Genomic DNA, 13,287 nt, shown 5'->3' with positions numbered 1-13,287 from the left:
CATTAGTATTAAGGTTATAAAAGTATCAGGTTAGTATTTGAGCTTTGGCCAGTCTTTCTGTTTGCTAATTGTTCTAAAAGAATGTTTAAAATGCCATTTAAAATGAATTTTCCCCGAGCAATTACTGCACAATGTCTGTAGACAGACCTCTTAATATATGTAATAATACTTTTGCTTCTGTACATCCAGCCAGAATTTGAACTTTGAGCTCATCTCAAAAGGATCTGCATTTGTGTGTTTCTCTATGGGTCATTATTTTATAATTGCATTGCTAACATTGAATTCTCTTCTCTTACTGCAGCTGTGCAAAATTAGTAACAATGTAATGCATTCTTCAAGTCTGTATATAGGCATGTGGGAATGACATAACAAAACTGTATTTCTGCAGATAAAAGACAGCATTGGCTATGACACACTGGGCCATTGTTTTTTCTTGGAGGACGGCATTGAACAGAGAAATACGCTGTTTCGTAACCTGGGGCTAGTCACCAAACCAGGCACACTGCTTCCAACAGACAGAAATAGCACCATGTGCACAGCCATCAGAGATCATGTCTATGGGAATTATGAGCCAGTACCAGCCACAGACTGCATGTGAGTAGTGGGCTAAATGAGGAAGTGTTTAAAAAAGAAATGAAGGAAACAAGTCTGTGAGTTCTCCTGGATTCATTGCTCCTGGGAAGCTTGGCATGGCGGTGATGGCCAGGACTGCTTTTTCCAGCTTAGGGTACCAATGCCTTTGCTAACTGTGACCTGATCCAGAGAGGCTGTATTTCTGTTGTTCATGTAGTGGTGACATCCAGGTTGATGTATATATCAATGTTGGGTTGCATTCAATGATGGTTCAGATGTTTCAGCTGTTGCAAAATGCTGCTTCCTGAGTACTGGTAGTTAGAACACATGACATGTTACCAAATGCACTTGTTGCTTCACTTAGGATAGGGAGGAGGAAAAAAACCATATGGCATCAAAGTTTCTGGAAGTTTTACATCTCTGTTTGCTCATGAATTCTCTGGAGGCAAGCCAATATTTCTACTTTAGGGTGGGGGGGGGAATGCTATTCTGAACACTTTTGAAAAATACTATTAATGTATAGAGAAGTGTTTTCATCCCCCTGTAAGAAAACCCTATGAAATTCATAGGTTGGTCATAAGTCGACAGGTGACTTGAAGACAAATATACACACACAGATCAGGATGACTCTGTCTTTTCTTCTAGGTATGATTCAAATTCTGTGTCATTTGTTCTTCAGGCCCTTCATCATTATTTTTAAAATTAAATGTATATCCTGATTTTCTTTGAAGATAGAATTCAAGATGGTTTACAATAATTTAAAACAGATTAAGCCAAAACATTCATTTACAAAAGTTAAAAAGATTAAATAACAATATTCTTTTAACATCATGATTAAAAATAGTTAAAACATTTAAATAATATTTAAAACATTAACCTTATTGCTGGATGAATGTGCACATACACATATACATCTTACTAAAGTGCTGTAAGTGTCACAATGTACAGACATCTTTTGTGGACATAAATATCAGTTTCCCCATGAAGAAAGATTCTCTCAATACATTGGGCCTCGCCAACTATTACATGGCTGCCAAGGAGCCATGTAAGCAAGAACAGACACTTGGCAATTCAGCTGTTCCCTTTGCTCCTGCTAATGGAAGAATTGGAAAGGTCCCATGTATTGGAGGTCTGCTTCTGATCTCACCATAATTTGAATCAAGTGGCCGATGTGAAGAGTCTTACTAAGCAAATATCACTTCTTGACACTACCAAGCAATCTGCATACATCTACAGAACTATGTTTAGGACATTGTACATACTGGCATTTCCTGTTCAATCAAGAGAGGAGATATGCCATATATTTCCCAGCCCACAAGAGAATCAGAATACTTTTGCTCATGAAGGATTCTTCCATAGATAGTTGGGCCTACTGTATCAGAACAGAGATCACAATTCATTAATGCAAAACAACAATAACAAAAGACTCAACTTGCAGACATGAACACAATTCAGAAACACCTTCTTGCATGGAGGCCTCTCACACCAGTCTTCTCCTCTGTGCTTCTGCTCATTCCAGGGAACAATCTTCAGTGCACCATCTAGAAAAGCAAGTGTCTTCATAAAACCTTAATAAGAATATCAGTTTGTTGCTAGAAAATTGCTCATTATGCACTGTTTTTAGGGTGCATCTATACTGTAGAAATAATGCAGTTTGACACAACTTTAACTGTCATGACTCCATCCTACAGAATCCTGGGATCTGTAGTTTTGTAAGGCACCAACACTCTTTACCAGAGAAGGCAAAAGACTATGTAAAATACAAGCCCCAAGATTCCATAGCACGGAGCTACAGCAGCAAAAGTGGTGTCAAACTCCATTATTTCTACAGTTTAGATGCACATTCAAATTCTGCAACTGGATGTATGAAGAACAGCCTTCACCTTCCAAGAATATCTTGTTGCTTAAATCAAAATACCTTCTTTCTTCTTACCAGAGCAAAGAATCCTGACAGATTTCCACATGTAATAACTCAGTGTGTTTCATCTATTTGTTACAGGGCTGTTTCAACATTTTGGATTGCTCATCCCAACAACCACCTTATAAATAATGTAGCTGCAGGATCACAGGTAAGGTGTCTGGTGGACTGCATTAGCTAATCTTTTCTTTTTCTTTTTCTTTTTTACAATACAGCAACATAATTTAAAATGTGTGAGGAAGAAAGCATTTTTGGGTTTTTTTTGGGGGGGGGGACTGTCCTATAGAGAGTCCCTTTTTTACAAATTTAAACTGGTATCACAAATTTCTGATGCAAAATTTTACCCTACAGCCATGCCCGAATAAAAGGATCTGAACTCTCTGTTCAGAAATTTTTACATTAGAAATGATGTCATTTACAAAATTGCCTTTTTCTCTTTGCCAGTATTTTTCTGTTCATGAACATATTTTAATTAAGAATGTCTGTTTTAAAAACATGTAAGTAGAATTGAGGGGTTGTTTTTTTAAAAAAAAGTTTGATTTAAATCTTTCAGCAAGGCAGTGTTTGGTCACTTCAGCATGGGCGATAAGAGGGGAAAGCTTCCCAGGGCCACTGTCTGTTTGTCTTATAGTAGAGCAGGAAGGTGATGCTTACTTTCTAAAAGGAACAACCAAAATATGTGCAATAAAAATGCTTAAAAACCCTTAAAAGGGCATTGAAAAAAAATCCTATGATAAGGGAGGAAGTGCTTGACTGCATCAAAGATGTATCTAGCCACCATTTTGTTTTCCCAGAGTGGTCAACCAAAGGCTGAAAAGAAAGTCACAAATCCATGTGTTCTTTTTAAAAACAACCCATGTGTTCTTTTTTTAACAACAACAACACAGTATGGGCTTTGTGAATCCATTCTCCTCTTCTGCTCAAAACTAAGCATGGAAGGCTTAATCAAAACCCTTTGTCCCCTTTTTCTTTTGTGGTTCCCCAAGCCTTTTCCCCACCATGGAGGACAGCCAAGGTGGGAAAGAGAATGGAGGGCAAGCCCTGGCCCCCCAAGCCTCATCCCCACTATGGCTGCCCCATGGATGACAGCCAAATTGGAGTGGAGAATGAAGAGCCAGCACTCGTCCCCCCCCCAAGCCTCCCCCCAGCCTGGCTGCCTCCTGAGTTATACATGGGATTGACTTATAGTCGAGTATATATGGTAGATGTTAAATGTCTCTGCTGTGATAGCAGAAATTCTTGTAACTGCTATTTTAGTATACTTTAATAAATCTGATTTTAATTCTGTTTATGCTCTGCATTTTATGATGATTGTAGTATTATATATTAATTTTATTTGAACATTTATATACCATTCTATATATGACACTCTAAAATATTGTGATGTTAGCTGCCTGCGGGAACAGGATGGGACACCATGAGTGGCAGGAACAGAAGCAGCAGTAATAAAAGATTCGTTATTAGATTTTAAAAAGTTATATTTAAAGGCACTTTGTAATTCATTTCTCAAGTGCTCTTCAGCAACTGGTACTCAGTTAGAACATCAGCCTTCCGTTTAGCTTCTTATTAATGTTTACCACCATTAATATTTTTTTCTCCTTGAATTTTTCAAATCTCCTAGAGTTAGGCTCTCACCATAACTTGTGGCAGAGAATTCCAGAGTTGGTAACTATGTTGTATGATGAACTCCCTCCTCTTGTCAGTGTGGAGTCTTGAAAAGAGGGGAGGATTTTGTAAAATCTCTTTCATGCCCCCCTTTTGGTTCCCCTTTTTTCTATTCTTCCTCCTTCCCAAATCATTTTTGTTATTCCCTGTGGGGCTCTGATAATTTTAGTGTCCTTTCCCCAGTACTTCCTAGTCTCTTAATTTTTAGTATCATGAATAATTTATTGACATGCACAGTTAGCCTTGTTATTGCCCCTCTGCTAATTCTGGATCATTTATGAACAAGTCAAAAAGCACTGATTTCCCTATACAGATTCTTGGGGGATAAACCCAAGCTGTAGTGATTATGATGATGTCACTGAATTGGCTTCCACAAAGATCCATCCCTAAGGTTTTTTGTCCTTTTTTTTATTTCAAGGATGCTGGAATATGGTATATTTTTCACAAAGTACCCACAGGAGAGTCTCATGGATTATTTCCTGAAACCAAAGCTGAACTTACACCACTAGGAATTTTCTATAACAACAAGGTTCACTCAAATTTTAAGGTAAAATGATCAAGGTCATGAGTTGTGAATTCTGTATATGTGCAGTTTATAATAAAAACAGATGAGGCTTACATTTATACAGCCACAGTTTAACCCACATGTCATTCCTGTGCTTGTTTAGGCAGAAGGAAGTCCCACTATTTCAATGGAACTTGCTCTTTACTAAATATGTATAGGATTGCAGCCACAATTCTGCTACTCAAGCTACTGTGTGATACATGCATACCAATGATGAACTGTGCTGTTGAGGCTTCCTAAGAACTATACGTTTTTGTAGTTATATACACATTGGAAAAAAAATCTTTGTATTTCCAAATAGCACATGCTTGTACTAGAGCTTGGGGATTAGTTTTTTGTATTACAGCTTCCAAAATCCTCCAGCCACTATGATCATCACTTGCTGAGGAAGGTTGGCAGTTGTAGTCCAAAAAAATAACCTTCCTGAGTTCTCGTTTTTACACATGTTCTGGTAATTATTACCAGGAGCTTTTAATTGAGCAGAATTTGAAAGGAGAAGAAAAAGAAGAGAAGAAAAGAAAAAGAAACACACATTCTGTTAAGTCATGTCATTTCTTCTAATTCATACAGATTTGTAATACAATCTGGTATCATTGCAAGCTATCAGATCATAACATTAAGAGTGACTGCCCTGGTAGTCAGAGATTCAAAACAGTCCTGAAAGCACAGAGAACAACACTACCCAATAATTCCTCTTCCTCCTTTTCATTGTTGTTACTGTTACTGTCATTGTTATTGTTTTAAAACTAACTATGATTAATTTAGTTTTTTGGTTATAACTTGGCAGTGGAATAATCCTTTGTAGTTGTTGTCATCTTTCCAGTTAGTTTTTTATGTTCTTCCAGCAACTTTTTGGTTCCTTTCCAACTGTAGTCATTCCAAAGAACGGTTTCAGATTTATTTTAGACATGCATAAGTGGATTTTGAATATAGAAAGAATATATGCTTACTTTCTCAGACCTTATCCATTGTCCCTCACTTGACATATTAACCAAAATTTTATTTGTTTGTTTGTTTGTTTGTTTGCTATCCTAGAGAGGCAGCCTGGTGGTGTAGTTTGAGCATTGGGCTACAACTCTGGAGGGCAAAGGTCAAATCCCTGCTCAACATGGAAACCCACTGAGTGATCTTGAGCAAGTGATACTCTGTCAGCCTCAGTTGAAGGCCAAGATAACCCCACTCTGAACAAACCTTACCAAGAAAACTCAGTGATAGGTCCACCTTAGGGTTGCCATATGTCTGAAATGATGTGAAAGCACATAACAACCACAAATTTATGCCCTAACCTTCAGCTGAAAAGATTCTCACATCACTTTTCAGATCACTAATTTGACAGTTCGTTCCCCTCAAGCTTACAGTCCAAATACAGTTGGACAAACATGGAAAAGGTGGGGACAGTGGAGGAGGGGAGTAAATTCACCAGATGCTGGCTGCTCTTCTCTCAAGGCCAGAGGAATCTTGCAATACTTTTGATAGCTATGCAAAATAAGTTGTAGCACAAGCTTGCATAGACTTGGATGATTATGCTACAACTTCTTTCGCACAGTTAGTCTCAAAGGCCCTGCAAGATTCCTTTGCATACTGATATTCCAGACTAACATGGCTAAATCTCTGAATTCAGAGGTCAGAGCAATGGCAACTGGAGCATGGAGGGAGGGCCTGTTACCAGCTGTTGCAGTCAAAGTATGATGCAGCTGTGCCTGGCTGCTCTTCTCTTACAGAGAGGCCAGAGCAATGGCAATTCGAAAATGAAGAGAGGGCTATCACCAGTCCAGTCTGACTATTAACAGCAGCCTGTTGCATATTGTAGCTGGTACACCGAATGACTAGCTAGCATTGTTTTTATTTGGTAGCATTGTTTTTATTTGGTATGGGCTGATTTCTTTCCCCTTCTACAAGTCCAAGAAAACTCTCCATTGTATACCAAGAGTGACCATTCCTATTACTTTGTATGAACTTCTTAGAGTAAAGATATTTTGTCACTAGCCTTGCCTGCAGCTCAGAGAGAATGTTAGCACATTTACCTTTTGGCTTCTTGGTATTTTTCTGAGATTTTTCTGTTCTAAATCAGAACTTTTTTATTTATTTTATTTTATCTGAGAAAGCTTCATGTATTCCAGGCCCTCTTTCCTTTTCTTATTATTTTACATTGTGTGCCACTTTAGGCACAAGTACAGTATATGGAAAAGGATAAGCACATAAACAGATCATGATCTGATGGTATGTGCACACAGTCCTGATTATATGTACAGCTAATTTGCCCTTTTTTGGTATTACAGGCTGGTTTATTTATTGACAAAGGTGTTAAAACAACCAATGCAAGTGCCACAGATAAAAGGGAGTATCTGTCATTGGACAATAATGCAAGGTACAAAACACATCCCATATGATTCCTGAGAATTGACATAATCAATATTTTAACATTCTGGTTTGTTGTATATTGGCTGCCTTAGAACAGGACAGTTGTCAACAAGTTTCATGATCCTCCTGTAACCATCCTAAGACAATTATCCAAGTGCATTTACAAGTCTGCCATATGACTGTTTGATTACATTTGAGTCTTTTCTATCTGTTATTGTGAATAAAAGTGGACAGTGTTCCAACTGCTACCATTGTCAAAGACACAGATTTTTCATTAGATCACATTGTACTATATCTCTGCACACCTGTTTATCATTCTATAGTCTCTGTGAAGAGCCATTAGAACGACTAGTAAACTCTGCACACAGGAGTTAGTTGGCAATTACTGTAATTTCTTCCAGTTCTCTTATGCTCTCTTGCCTTCTTGTATAGAAAAGATAGAAGACTCAAAAGTGGATGGAGATGAATGTAGAAGTCTCCCAGGAAATCAGTCATGCTTTCAGCTGGGGTGAAGAATCTTGTTATTGGATTTCAACTCCCAGTAACCCCAACTTGCATTATTAGTAATCAGGAAATATGGGGCCACAGGTTCTCCATCTCTGGCGCAGGTTTGAATAAGTCCAGTGTGAACAAGCCCCCTCCACCCATTGAGACATACTATCTGTTCTAGAGCTGATTTCTTCAATATGTGTGCTCAGCAGTAGTTTTGATACTATAAAAGTGTATGAAGATTTGTATATATACAGTTATTTCTCATTTTATTTTTCCTTTACAAGGTTTCGACCACACCAAGATGCAAATCCAGAGAAACCCCGTGTTGCTGCTCTCATAGACCGGCTAATCGCTTATAAAAACAATGACCATGGGGCCTGGATCAGAGGAGGGGATATCATAATTCAGAACTCTGGGTGGGTGCCCAAGTGCAAATACCTTCTTTATTTTGTTATAGTTCTTCTGAACAGACCTGAAAGAGCAGACTGAACCACTACAACCTTGTATTATTATTAATTTCTGGGAATCTAAAGATAACAATATCAAAACTCATTTACGATACCCTTAAGTTATTGACTCATTGTTTTTTGTGAAGAAATAGAATGCCTTGGATGGGAATTTCACCCAGGAATTCTGGAAACACTCCAAAACAGATATGAGTTGAGGTCCCCATTCCTTTAGAGCAGCATTGTAGCTACTTCTAGACTTCTGAAAGAAGCTCCTGTAATTTTTTTATAGCTTTTATACTAGGCGGTTTATTTTTGTTCTTGTTTTTCTCTCATTTTGCAAGCAATGCAATCCTATGGATGTTTTCCCATGAGTAATTCCCATTGGGTTTACTCTTAGGCAAAAGTGCATAGAGTTGAAACCTTAGAAATTAGTCTGCAGTCCTATTGACGCATACCTGGGAATAAATAAATGTTGACCTCAGTGACACTTACCGTACTTTATGAATTTATGATTCTGAGAAGGTATGTTCAAGATTGCACTGTATGCTGCAACCCTTTGCATAGGGCAAGATATAAACAAAACAAAACAAATAATAAATATTTGAGTGCTATTAAGTACCAGTTAATTCAAAGAAACTTCTTTCTCAGTAAACATACATCAGATCAGGATATTAATGCCAGCTTTACTTTGAAAAGAAGTATTCATATTGCTTTCAACAAAGAACATCTTTTATTAATTGTAACTCCATGTAGTTTTAGCCCTGTTCAGGCATAGAAAAGATGACCATGACTCATGCATGCTCCAGCCCACATCTTTAGTTCTTGACCTCTGTATAGACAGTGAGCAGAAAGATCTGCAGATTGATGAAGAATTCTATTCCTCAAGATGTGATGGCAGTCAGAGTCACTGTTTGTGTAACCTGGAAGCTCTAGTTTCTACTTTCACCAAGCTCAGGCATACATCTGCCTAGGGGTTCAAAGTGTCCCTAAACATTTGCTCTGCTCTAACATCATCAGTATGGCATGATTTGTAATGTTAGTTGTGCTATAGCTGGTATGTCCCATCCAAATACAACATTTGCTCTGTGGCTCATTTTGAGGGCACAGTGTACAAACACACAGGATTATTGACACACTTTTAAAGTGATGTGCTTTAAACTGGAAACTTTATTTAGCAGGTTGGAAAAGAGCCTTTATTTGGGATATGCTTCCCATCTGGATCAGGCCCCTGCAAAAGTTTTTTCTTTAAAATACAATAGGTATTTTAAAGCATCCCTTGTTAAAAGTGTGTGTGTGTGTGTGTGTGTGTGTGTGTGTGTGTGTGTGTGTTTTCCCTTGATGTTTAGGTGATCAAAGCATTTTTCTGAAATATGTATTTCCCCTCTCTCCTAGGTTTGCGGACAATGGAATAGGCTTAACCTTTGCCAGGTTAGTGCTTGGTCTTAATTTTATTGTTTGGTATGAGTCATTCTTATTTAGAAGTTTTGTTTGTTTATCTGTTTATGTATTTTTCTATATATGTGTGTGCGTGTGTATTCAGGGAACTTAATATAGTATACAGGATCCCATTTTTATCCTCATGGCAACCCTCTGAAGTAGGTTAAACTGAGAGGCAATAACTGACCCAAGGTCACCAATTAACATTCATGGTTGTGTGGGGATTCATGATGTTCTGACAGCTGTGGATAAGGTAAGACACAACAAAAGCTATGGAAAGCTTTTGCGAGTGGGAGTAGAGCAGAGTGATGCTGCAAACCTGACCTCTAGAGTCTTCACAAGCACAGCTCAGTATTGACACATCTGCAAAAAGAAGCCCTAGTACAAAATGACAAAATGTTAACCACTTTTTGGAAAGTCATGTAGAAAAAAACTTCTGCTTTTTCACAACTACTACTGAATATGATTTCTGACTTTATTTTTGATAGTGATGGAAGCTTCCCAAGTGATGAAGGCTCCAGCCAGCAAGTCTCAGACTCCCTCTTTGTTGGTGAAAGCAAGAATTATGGCAATGCAGGAGGCCAAAACAAATACTGGGGCACTGGAGGAGTAAACAATAAAACTCGTGCTCTGCCTAGAAATCGGTAGGTATACAGTGTCTGTATGCTTTTCAAGCCAACTCTCTGGTTGTGATAGTGGCAAAGAGGGAATTCTCATCCACCATTAGTTTCTTCCAGCTAAGATTTTCTGGGTGGTTAGAGGCATGTTATCCCCTAGTCTTGGACATATAGTAGTGGAATGTTGTGATAAGTTCTCAAGGCACAATCCAAATAAAATCCTTGCACCCATTACAACTTGAACTCCACAGATAATAAAGTTCCTTTACTAAAAGTGTCCAGAGTAGCTTCTGGTTCACATTTTGTTGGATGACTTTCAGTTACTGAGCCTCAGGTTATGGACCAGGTGACAGGACAAGTCCAGCCAACCACTTTCTTGGCTGATTCAATCTTATTATGGAGGAAGTGTCTGGTTGGGCCCAGGTGGTTGTAAATTCATTTGAATTGCTTTTGCTGGTTTGACTGATAACACTGGCAGTGACATTATTTTGAAAGAAATTACTTGCCGCAGTTATCCACACTTCCATTGGAATTACTGCAGTGTGTTTTGCATGGGGTTGTATTTGAAAATGATCTGGAAGTTAGTGCCAACCAAGGCAGCAAGATTGTTATGGCTGATGTAACCCTATTACATCTATGCTTTTCAGTTAATTTCCATGATAATTTCTAAGTGCCCTTGTAACTTGCCTCATATTATGTATTTCCTGCACCACAATTTAAGGTAATCTTTTGAAGCATGCGGTACAGTAAACAAATACTAAAAACAGGATCTTTTTAATGGAGGCATTCTCTTTGGGTAGTGCTACCCAAAAGATTTGTCTCCTGCTTGCATTTTGGTCTCTTGAGCATATGGATGGGCAAAATGTGGCTCCCATGCTACATGCAATTATCTAAGTCTCCCATTTTCCTTCTGAACCTCCTCAAGAAAAAAAATATCAACCACAAATTAGAAAATGCAGTCGGCCCTTCTTATACACGGATTTTTTTTATACATGGATTCAAGCATCTACAGTTTGAAAATGTTCCAAAAAAGTATAAATTTCAAATATCAAACCTTGATTTTCCATTTTTTATAAGGGACACCATTTTGCTATGTCATATTTAATGGGACTTGAGCATTCACAGATTTTGTTATAAACAGGGGATCTTGGAACCAAACCCCAGCGTATAACAAGGGTCCACCGTACTACCCACAAAATTTCAAGGGTGCAGTTTGCCATTTAAAGGCTGCTTCAGAATGTCTGATCCTGTTTCAAGCCTGAGATAGCCTTTAAACTATACTTGATCTTCCTATTTCTAAACTACAATAGTCCCCCACTTATTTGACAGTTTAGGGACCAGAGCACTGTCAGCAAGCAGAAATCGTTGCAATGCAGAATTCATATTAATGACTTATTGTATAAGTACAAATAGAAATCTGAATAACTGTACATTGCTTTATTTTAAGCACCACACCACAAAGAACTTCTACAGTATACAGTACACAGACTGATTGAAAAAAATGGTACTGAGTTGCATAAAAAACAGCACATTATTGCAGAAGTATTGTGTAAAGCACCATCTTTTCATTCAGTCTGTGTACTACATACTGTAGAAGCTGTTTATGGTTTTGTTGTGTGCTTATAATGCAGGTGCACATGTTCATACTTACATTCGTGCTTATATTTGTTGAAAGAGTTGACCACACATCAAATGACTGAGTTTTGGTAATAATTTAATAGAGTTGAAAGAGTGGATCATCAAAAGGTGATCCATCAAATAGCGGGGAATTCCTGTAGACTTTTTCTGGCTTGAAACAGGTGTGTGTCTGTGTCTGTCAGTGCATGTGTGTATGTAATATTTAACTGGCAAAACATAAGTACCTGTGAGGCTTCTTTGGGTGATGTTCAACATCATCTTCATTATCATTATTATGGCTGAAAACAGAAATTTTAGCATGGTAGGGAACTGGAAGGTCTTGGTCCTTCAGGTGTCCAGATAAAGGTGAAAATGCTCCTTAGACACTCAGAAGCAACCCCCTCCCCACTTTAGTATCAGATAAATTTCTTTGAGCATTTTTTATTTTATTTTCCTAAGGTTTTCAGTCTCTTAATGCTTTATTTTCATTTTGCCTCAGTTTGTGTTTCTTATTATTGATTTCTCTTCTCCCTATGTTGCTGTTCATTTTGCATGTCATTTGTATTTTAGTCCTTGTTAGGGCTTCAATTTTTTTACTTTCAAATGTCACAAGTGTCTGGCTATTGTACATTGTATAAATATTGTATGGAAATTAAAATATTACTTAGCAATACTAAGTCCTATGTTGACCATGTTGATCTAACTGGCAAACTGCAAGCAAGAGAGTAAAGTCCACTCCAAAAGCCAGAACAAAATCTACCTAGTAATTGGAATCTTTTACCTTCAGGAGTTTTCTCGGTTTTCTAATTTAACCAACTGCAGAGGATTCTGCTCTCAGTACTTGCCCTTAGGGCAATCAGAGTGGGAAGAGTAAAGGTAGAAGGTATTAACAAGTCTGGTGGGAATTTCTACTCTTAAATAAAGATTTTGTGAGGCATACTCATTAAAAATATGGTGCTGTCTGTTTTGAAGTTTTGAAATCAGGATTTGAGATAAAGCAGGAATAGAATTTAAATACAATGGGCCATATATATAAAATCTCTGATTAAAAATAATGCCGTCATAGTTTAAGATTTATGACAGAGTAAAAGCTATTTTAAGTCATAACTTTTAACAAATTAATCCTATTCCTGTTTACTCAAAAGTAACTCTCATTTTAATCAGTGGAGCTTTCTTGCTAGAAATATATGAATATTTTATTGAAATTAGAGCATTTTGATCTCCTTCCATTAACAAAGCTGGAAAAGGTTTACATTAAAACCATTATTACTAAATTACAGACCAGTTACTAAAAATAATAAACAGTGGTTTGAGAATAGGACTAGGACTCTGGAAATCAAGGTTTGATTTCCCATGTGGCCATGGAAACCCACTGGATGACCTTGGGTGAGTCACAACCTCTCAGCCACAGAAAACATCCTGATAGTTTGGCCTTAGGGCCCCCATAAGTCTGAAATGACTTGAAGGCACACAACAACAACAACAACAACAACAACAAACAACTATAAAATCTGTTAAAAAGATTAGTTATAACCCAAGAATAACTGATAATGTTAACAATCAGGAAAATAATTTAAAATAATGAAGAAGTAA

The 13,287-nt window shown here is 37.6% G+C and overlaps 1 protein-coding gene across 7 annotated transcripts in view; it reads left to right on the top strand.

Annotated features, from left to right (window-relative positions):
- Positions 1–13,287, top strand: part of CEMIP2 (cell migration inducing hyaluronidase 2) — a 76,986-nt gene that overhangs the window by 47,862 nt on the left and 15,837 nt on the right. For all 7 annotated transcript variants that reach the window (XM_042449157.1, XM_042449156.1, XM_042449153.1 and 4 more), the window contains 7 exons: positions 389–594; positions 2,573–2,642; positions 4,575–4,703; positions 7,001–7,089; positions 7,859–7,990; positions 9,416–9,451; positions 9,949–10,104. In XM_042449157.1, coding sequence (XP_042305091.1) covers positions 389–594; positions 2,573–2,642; positions 4,575–4,703; positions 7,001–7,089; positions 7,859–7,990; positions 9,416–9,451; positions 9,949–10,104 — 818 coding nt within the window. The remainder of the gene's footprint in view (positions 1–388; positions 595–2,572; positions 2,643–4,574; positions 4,704–7,000; positions 7,090–7,858; positions 7,991–9,415; positions 9,452–9,948; positions 10,105–13,287) is intronic.

This window comes from Sceloporus undulatus, chromosome 2 (genome assembly GCF_019175285.1).
Source record: "Sceloporus undulatus isolate JIND9_A2432 ecotype Alabama chromosome 2, SceUnd_v1.1, whole genome shotgun sequence".
NCBI lineage: Eukaryota > Metazoa > Chordata > Lepidosauria > Squamata > Phrynosomatidae > Sceloporus > Sceloporus undulatus.
The sequence above is the reverse complement of the archived record's forward strand: the minus strand, read 5'-3'. Positions and strand labels throughout refer to the sequence as shown.